Source organism: Mesoplodon mirus, assembly GCF_964341445.2.
Source record: "Mesoplodon mirus genome assembly, chromosome: 1".
Lineage (NCBI taxonomy): Eukaryota > Metazoa > Chordata > Mammalia > Artiodactyla > Ziphiidae > Mesoplodon > Mesoplodon mirus.
Genome location: NC_138976.1, coordinates 85,462,852 through 85,472,482, shown reverse-complemented (window position 1 = coordinate 85,472,482; position 9,631 = coordinate 85,462,852). Strand labels below are relative to the sequence as shown.

Genomic DNA, 9,631 nt, shown 5'->3' with positions numbered 1-9,631 from the left:
ATTCCATATATATGTGTTAGCATAAGGTATTTAACATTTGGATTTCTTAACAAGTAGGACTCAGCACTGCACAAATACAGCTGTTCTTCCTGCGAAAGAATGCTGAGTGCATGGGAGCAGGGCTGCTCATCCCTTGTGAGGCTGCTCTCTGACATCATCACCACTTCTTTGTGAATCCTCCCGAGGTCAGCTATGGGACCTGAAGGCTCTGAAGTGGGTCTGCACAAAACACCAATTAAATGTACTCGAGGCTATCCATGGCCTAGCCTGAAAATTCACTCCCCAATCTGTCTTCCATTTCACATTCTCCCAGGGAGGACATTCAATAGAGCTCACTGGAGATTATGCAAGGAACTCAAATGAAGTCATGAAACAACTCCAAATAATAAATGCCAGCAATATTAAAATGCCCTGATCTGAACTATATGAAATGCCTCACATTATTAAATTCTCAGGAAGGAATTAAACTCCCCCCAAAATAAATATCCTTTCTCTTGAAGGTTGAGCTCTAGAGAAATTAAAAGTCCACAATTATTTCCTGCTCAATTCCTTTCTGGTTCAGGGTCGGTCAGAGGGTCTCATTCGGCGATGGCAGTAGAGTCTGCCTCCTTCCACAGCTGCTTCCACTGCAGAGCAATCTTGGCTTCAGGTTCTCCAGGCTGTCACTCCCTTGGCTGGTTGTCTGGAGTCCGTAACTTATGAACTTAAACTCAACTGGGAGAAACCCACTCTCATGGGGTCAGTCCTGCTGCCATGGGGCCCTTTCCTTGTCTGGCAGAAGTCCAAGGCAGGCTGAGGCCTGTGTGCCACGGTGGCAGCTCTCCTCAGAAGCCGCTTCTCCTGAAAACCATCGAGAGGAGACCCACTGCAAACAGGCATCTCTGCCTGCTTGGAGGTAAGACTTGCCCAGCTCTAGCAAGCACCTCGTCTCTTCCACATGGGACTCTGCAGTCCCTGAAGAAATGAAGCTGTTTCTAATTTCTCCAAGAAGGGAGGCCTGTGGTGCTAACGTCACTGACAAGGCCTGTGACATGAAGAGCAGCCTGCAGGACAGGAGCAGCAATGTAAGCTGTCACAGACTTAGAAGGCAAAGGACCTGCAAGACCAAGGCTCTGTAACCCAAGGCCAAAGGCATTCGACTCTCCTTCAAGGGAGAATGGGGGAGATGGAGAAATAGTTAGGTAAGAGGCATCTTTTCATTGTAGATAAGAATTATGGGTTTCAAGTCGACCAGACATGGAGAAGCCCTAAATGATTATAATGTCTCTGTAAGCTGCGGAGATTTACCTCAGGTTAGTGGAAAGTTCAATCCTTGTCCTCTTTGAAAGGAAATACTCAAAAGGCAGGGACAACTGAGAGTCTTAGGCCTGACGCTTTAACCTAAAGTTAAAGGTTAACCTCCAGAGGATAAACAAGGTCCTACTGTAGAGCACAGGGAACTATATTCAATATCCTGTGATATCACCATATCACAATATCAATATCCTGTGATAAACCATAATGGAAAAGAATATGAAAATGAATATATATATATGTATAACTGAATCACTTTGCTGTACAGCAGAAATTAATGCAATATAAATCAACTATACATCAATAAAAAATTTTTAAAGAGATTTTGTGAAGGTTTGCTTTTTGTTTTCCATTTGTTTTTTTTAAGAGAGAAAAACTTCCTCTACATTTCAAGGACTTTGAGGACTATCTTTCTAAGACATTAAATAACCCAACTAATCCTCACTGATCTCTCAGGAACAAAGTTAATTATTTGGTCTATAGGTATCCTTACTTACGTCTAAACTGCTTGGGGTTTTTTTGTTTGTTTTTTGAATTCACACTGGTTTAAAACTTACAAACTGTACGAAGAGAGCATGGGCATTAGGTCAAGCCCTTTCAACCCTGTAGTACATGATGTGCCTGCAAGCAGCCAGCCACCCAAACCAAGTGGTTGCCTGAAGTCACAGGGCACTTGTCCTCTTGTTTTTTAAAACTCTTTGACCAAATTATATTTTAGACTTCTCCTGTAGATGTGTCAATTTGAAAACTCAGGCTTTCAGTATAACAAAAGGGCTTTTAAAAGGGGAATCTAATGTAAATTACCTTAAGACTATTGGGAGTTAAAGAGCTCAAAAAAGCTGGGCTTTGGAAGTAATAATGCACAAATGGCGAAGGACTTTCAGCCATAAAATAACAAAGCAAATGGGGGAAAGACCTGGGTTCTCCGTGCAGCAGTTTTGTCAGCAACAGACACAGCAAATGTTTGAAGCACTCTAGCCAGTGTTTGCAAACTGTAGGCCATGATCCATTAGTGAGTGGATTGTGAAACCCACTTAGCAGGTTGCAAACACAACTCTCTTTAAAGGAATGCAATAGAAAAGAACACATGAGAGTGAGTCACTAGAAGTACAGTAAGAACTGTCTGGTGAAATTTTCCATTCATTATGTGTGCTCACAGGTAGGTTTGGGCCAGGACAATTACCTTTCCTTTTGCCCCAAATATAATTTTTACTCTGGGTTGTGGCTTTAAAAAAAAAGTTCGAATACACTGTTACGTAGGAACACCTCAGGGGTCCAAAGCTCTGAGAGGAGGTTACACAGTAAAGCTCATTTTCTACAGAGATATTAGGAAAGACACATTTTGAAAAATAAGTGGACATAGGACATATGGTATCAGAGATTATATATTTGCATTTTCCAAGTTTTCTGTGATAATGAAAATTACTTGTCATCCGTAAAAATATGCTTATTTAAAAAAACCAAATAACCTAGAAGTAAATGAAGCAAATTATGTAAAGGCCCCTTTCATTCCTTCTCTCCCGATCCTAGTGCCTTGGGCAGAGGAAACAGTCAACATCTTGATATACATTACTACAGATGTTTTCCTAGGCATGCACAGACACAAACATGCCATATATATGTAAACGGGTTTGTAACCATATAAACGTAAACAGGAGTGTGCAATTCAGTATTATTGTGCAACTTGTTTTTCATATCACTATGTCTTAGGAATATTTTTATGTCCGCACCATAGAGCTGTTTTTATCTGCTGCAGAGTATTGCATGGTAGAAGTTGGTATGTATTATTTCAACAATTTCTCCATTTATGTACAATCATGTTGTTTCAAATTTTTTATTATTTCAAAAAATGTTTCGATACACATGCTTATACCTGTCTCCTAGGACTTGCGTGAAGATTTCTTCAGGTTGGATGCCTACAGTCAGAGCTGTTAAAACAGAGGCTAGACACCTTTTAAATATTGATATACATTGACAAACTGTCCACCTGAAAAGCTAAATGGACTTATACGTTCTCCAACAATGACAGAGTGCTCATTACGTCCAGCACTAGTTATTACCAATCCTTTCTTATCTGTCTTTTCAAGGGATGGGAAAATGGTATTCATTTTAATTTCGTACTGCTTATGAAGTTGAAAGTTTATACATGTTTGTTTATATTTCTTCTTTATAAAAATATTTTTATATCTTTTGTTCATCTTTTGTTTGGTTTCTAGGTGCTTTTATATTAAGGATCTTTAACTTTGTTATATTTCACATAATCCCCCAATCTTTTGTCTCCTATTTATAGTTGTGTACAGAAGTTTTTTTTTTTTAAGGTAATCAAATCTACTTTTTTTTTTTCTTTCATGGATATTGGGCTTTGTGTCTTGATTAGGAAGGCCTTCCTCGCCCATTTATTAGAGATTTTTTTCCAATATTTCCTTCTTTTTTTATATTTCCATGTTTAATTCATCTGGATTTCATTTCTGGTCCATGGTATGAAAGAAGAAAATGTTTTCCAAGTAGTAAATAATCTCAACATCATTTACTGAATAGTTCAACTCTTCCCTACTTATTTATAATGCCATTTCCAAATATTAAATTCCCACATGTATATATACTGCTGTTCCTGGATTCTCTGTTCTGTGCCTTTAACCTATTTGATTATTCCTGTGCTTATAGTGCACTATTTCATTTACTCTGGCTCCATGGATTGCTTTGATAGCAAAAATTGTTTCGTGCGTTGTCTTGTAGATGATCTTTATAATTATATTGTTATAGCCATTTAAAAACCTTGCTATGATTATATGAAATTGCTTTGAATTTATGTTAATTTGATAGAACTGACATTTTTCATGTTAGGTTTTCTCATACAGAAATGTGGCATGCCTCTCCATTTTGGGGGTTTCCTTTTATACCGTTCAGTATAGATTTTTAAAATTCACATAGGCCTTAGATTTCTGCTGACTTTTTCTAGAGAATGCATTCCTTTCCACCATGCATTTCCTAATTGGTTACTGCCAGTGTATACAGAAGCTTTTGATATTGCAGTGTTGGTGGTGTGCCCTGCCTCTTTAACAAGCTTTCTCATTCGTTGCAACAGCATGCCAGTAGGTAACTACAAGGTTTCTTTTTGTCCAAAAAAACTTTACAATCACAGTTGTCTCACTTTCCATCGAGTTTACTTTTTAGTACTATTTTTGTCTTCTTTCTGAGTCAGCAAGATGGGATGCTAAGAAAGTTTCCTTCTACTTCTAGATTGTTGAGTATCAGAGTGTTGAGTATCAGAGGATGTTGAATTTATCAAAAGCTTTTTTTTAGCATTGAAAATGATATGGTATTCTTTAATCTGTTAATTTAGTGAGCCACAGTGATTCTGCACTTCTGTTGAGACTGGCCTATAATTTTCCTTGTTTTAGTTGTGCCGTATTGGTATCAGGATTATGCTAACCACATGGAACGAATTAGGAAGTTTTATGTCCTTTTTTCTATCCTCTGCAATGGTTTACAGATAACTGTGTTCCTTAAAGATGTGCCTAATAGTATTTGCCTTTTAAAAAGAAGTTTCAGGGACTTCCCTGGTGGCACAGTGGTTAAGAATCCACCTGCCAATGCAGGGGACACGGGTTAAATTCCTGGTCTGGGAAGGTCCCACATGCTGCGGAGCAACTAAGCCTGTGAGCCACAACTACTGAGCCTGCGCTCTAGAGCCCGCGAGCCACAACTACTGAAGCCCGCGAGCCTAGAGCCTGTGCTCCACAACAAGAGAAGCCACCGCAATGAGAAGCCCGCACACCACAACGAAGAGTAGCCCCTGCTCACCGCAACTAGAGAAAGCCTGAGCGCAGCAACGAAGACCCAACACAGTGAAAAATAAATAAATAAAATAAAATTATATTAAAAAAAAGTTTCATACTGCTCTTTCAATTTCTTCTAAGATGTTTGGTCTATTTACATTTTCTATCTTTTGCCAATTTTTAGAATCTATTTTTTTTGTTATTGCATTTCATCTAGTCTTTCAAAATTATTGGAATGAAGTTATACAACCATATCAGGAGTAAATTATAAACAGTACTCCCTTGTAATTAAAAAGTCTATTTGTAGGTATCTTTCGAAAAATTATTCCTAATGCTAGCTATTTTTCTTTGTCATATTTTCCAAAGGTTTGCCTTTCATTGGTTTTTATTTTAAAAACCTTTTAGTTTCATTGATCAAAATTTTTTTGCTATTTTATTACTTTCTGCTTTTAACACTTAAAATTCTTCATGTCTTTCTTCTAGTTCATTTTTTCTAGCTTCTAAAGTTAAATTGTTATTTCACCTATTTTCAGTTTTCTTACTCCCTGAAAAATAAAATCTACAAAATTTCCTCTAACTCCTGATTTGGCAGAATCCTGTAGGTTTTGAGAAGTAGTTTTTTACTAATTCTAAATAGTTTGTAATTTGTTTTGAATTGAAAATGAGTTACTTAAAAGGTAATTTAAAAATTTCCAAGTGGACAAGCCTTTTGTTATTAGTTTTATTATATTATGAAAGCAAACAGGTCTGCATTCTGTACTTTTTTACCCTTATATGAATCCCTTTTATAAACAGTTCATAAGTTTTCCAAGAGAACATTTTATATTCCTGATGGATAGAAAATATAAAGAATGTTTTGAATTCATGATGGATACAAAATATTTGTGCATCTTCCCTCTCCTAACCTACTGATGGGAGGGGGGGTGGGCCTGAGATTTTTGTTTTACAATTATTATACAGTAAAAATGATGCTTTTTGGGGGGGGGTACAGTTCCCTTAAATTAAGTATGGATTCATGTTATCACCAACACAACCAGAACAAGGAACAGCTCATCACTGAAAGAAACTCCCTTGCACAGCCTCTTTGTAATCAAACCTTCCCACCCCAACCCCTGACAGCCACTCATCTAGTCTCTTATCGCCATCGTTTTGCCTTTTCAAGAGTATTATATAAATAGGGCTTCCCTGGTGGTCCAGTGGTTAGAATCTGCCTCCCAGTGCAGGGGACACGGGTTCAATCCCTGGTCGGGGAACTAAGATCTCACATGCCGTGGGGCAACTAAGTCCATGCACCACAACTAAACTAGAGAGCCCGTGTGCCGTGAACTCCAGAGCCCACGCGCTCTGAAGCCTGCACGCCCCAACGAAGATCCCACATCCCAACGAAGTCCCGATGCAGCCGAAAAAGAAAGAATATTACATAAATGGAATCATAAAGTATGTACCTTTTGAGATTACATCAAGATGTAACCTTTTGGCTTCTTTCACTTAGCATATGACTTTGAGATTCATCCAAGTTGACATATGTATTAATAATTTATTCTTTTTTATTGCTGAGTAGTATTCCATTGTGTGGACACACCATCATTTGTTTATCCATCCACCTTTTGGAAGACATTTTGATGATTATGAATAGAGCTGCTATAAACACCATGTACATGTTTTTACGTGAACATAAGTTTTCATGTAACTTGTGAAACTGCTGATGTATTTATGTTTAAAGGCACTGCCAATCTGTTTTGAGGGACTACGTCATTTTGCGTTTCCACCAGAATTTCAGTTACTTTGCATCCTAACCAGCCCTTGGTTCTGTCAGTATTTTCCTATTTAGTGAGTTGGAGTAGATCCACTGATTTGGAAGAGAGATGTGTTAATGTCTCTCTCATAATTGGTTTGCTCACTTTTCCTTGTATTTCTGTTTTTGCTCTATACATTTTGAAACTGAGTTTTTAGATTGCAGATCCGATTTCAAATCATCTTTCTGCAAAAGTATACTTTTTATCAGCCGAAGAGAAATGCTTTTACTTTCTCCCACTTAATGGTTTTCATCTTGAGTCCTATTTATTGTTTATTCTGAGGTTAACATAGTCACATACACTTTTGTTAGCATCTGCCTGGTATGCTCGTTTACTTCTTTATAACCCATGAAAGTCTTTTAGATTTTTTTTTTTTTGCAAATAGCACATGGTTGGATTGTTTTTTTTACTCAAGCTTAAGGAATTCCAGAATTTAACTTACATTTATTGTGAGAAAAGCATTTGGTCTTGCTACCCTCTGTGTGTGTTTGTGTGTGTTCCTATTTATCTTGTTTCTTTCTTCTTTCCTGCCTTTTCTTGGATTTTTAAATTCCATCCCCCCTTTCCTGGTGGTTTGGGGGCTATTAAAGTTGTTGACGTATATTTGCTTCTCTCTCTCCTTGTCTTGGCACACAATAAGTCTGCACTTCCCTGCTCAGTTGAATTCAGCTGTGGCCATGTGATTTTCTTTGGCCAATGAAATGTGAGAAGTGACATGCGTTCCATCTAGGCAGGAGCTTTAAGTCAGGGTATGTTGCATCACAATCTATTTTTGCTTGGGTATTGTAACAAGCAATGTTCCAAATAGTGATGCTTTGTCAGCTGGCTCCCAGGTTGACGGGGATATGGAGTAGGGCTTCTAGCCAATCTGCCAAATGCATACAGAATCAGCACAAATAAACAAATGTTGCTTTAAGTCACTAAGATTTCAGGCTTGTTGCTGAAGTATCGTCACATAACCTATCCTTACTGATATGCCTTTCACTTCAAATATACTTAAATATATTTTTCTATCAACACCTAAAGGTAAACACTGTATTCTTGCCTTGAATAAGACGAGATCCTGAACACTGTTCCACTTTCTATATCCTGCCCTGCCTCCATTCATGTTAAAGCCTAGAATTTTAGCTCACTTCATTTTTATATATGCATAATATTTAGATTTTTCCTTATTATAAGCATCCATTGTAATTATAAAGGGGAAAGACAGATCACATGGCATCATCAGTTCCTTTGATTTAAAATCTTCCATGGATTCATTGCTCACACTGATATCTGCACTGTCTCATACAACAAATATTTGTGCACTTACTGTATGCCAACTCCCGTGCTCTTCTAGGAGTCTCACTTCTTTTTCACAACTTTTATCTTTCATCCCTTTGCAATGCATATTAAGGGGATCTCTCAATCATATCTTCCATTTCATGAATTCAAGCTTCAACTGAATCTATTCTGCTATCTAGTCCATCTTCTGAATGTTCTATTTTCACAATCGTATTTTTAATTTCCAAAAACTAAATATTTTTCCTAGCATCCTATTCTTTATGGATGCAACATCCCCATGACTCTTTGAAGATCCTAATTGTATTAATTTTTAAACTTCTTCTGTTTCTTCTAGTAACTACTTTCTTGAACAGGTTAATTTGTTTTAATTTGGTGTCTCCTTTTATGTTAGTGGTTTTCTTCAAATTTGATGATTCTGGGCATATTTATAGGTGAGGGCCTAAGACTAAGGTTTGAAGTGCTTTTCCTCAGCCAGATGAGAATTCTTGTTCACTTTCAATGAAGACAAATTCTGATTATAGGCACTCTGGTGATTACAAAGGGAGTGGCAGGTCACCGTAACCAGAAGTGTGGCAGCTTATCTTCAGTTCCTGCTTGTAGTCATTTTGGATAATGCCCTTGTTCTCCAATCCCAGTGTTTCCTGTGTCAGGACCCCCACTTCAGAGAGCTGCTTTCTTAGCCTGAGCTTGGTGGCAAACTCCATAATTAGGTACTCCACAAAGAGGTAAGTGGAATGGGTTAGCTGTTCCACTCTTCAATTAACTCGTCTTTCAATAATCTGCTCTTTATCTTCTAGGAAGTCCACATTGTTCATTTTCTGGTTTTCCAACTCTGCTATTAATTTATTTTTGTTTTAATATTTCTCCAGTCATTTCAATGGGACTCTGGAAGAGTAAAAGAATGTGTTCAGTGATCCATGTTAAACCATGAGTTCTCATATGTAGTTTATAATCAGGATCTTCTAAAAAATTAACCATCTTGCTGATCTTCTGAAAATCAAGTGTTACTATTTTGAGATTAGGGATTATTTTGTAAATATCCATTTCAAATTAGACTGATTCCTGGACATAGTATTGGGTATGCATACAACAATAATTTTTGACCAAAAGTAATTATGGCATATTTAGGGCAAGATGACAAGCTCTTTGCTACTGTATCACATCTGACACTGTTTAAAAAAAAAAAAAAACAGAATTCCTGTTTGCATAGATTGTGTATGCTCTGGTAAACACTCAGCAAAGGTACACAGTAATTTCTCAGTAAAGGTACATACTCATAAAATCTAACCCAAATGAAAATATTTAATTTCAATTAAGTGACATTGCTTTAGGTTTAGTATTGAAAGTTTAACGAAGTACTAAAATTGTACATATTAAGCAGCAAAGTATCCATATTTATAATTTTTAATGGAATCACTTCAAATGATCAATAAAACATGTAAATATGAATTTTAAAACTATAATTATGTATGTGTATAT

The 9,631-nt window shown here is 37.1% G+C and overlaps 1 protein-coding gene across 2 annotated transcripts in view; it reads right to left on the bottom strand.

The window, feature by feature from the left end:
• Nucleotides 1-5,432: 5,432 nt before the first annotated feature.
• The window catches only part of CEP78 (centrosomal protein 78), a 39,911-nt gene continuing 35,712 nt past the window's right edge, over nucleotides 5,433-9,631 (bottom strand). For both annotated transcript variants that reach the window (XM_082626429.1, XM_082626430.1), the window contains exon 17: nucleotides 5,433-9,037. In XM_082626429.1, the coding sequence (XP_082482555.1) occupies nucleotides 9,027-9,037 (11 nt within the window). In that variant the 3' untranslated portion in view covers nucleotides 5,433-9,026. The remainder of the gene's footprint in view (nucleotides 9,038-9,631) is intronic.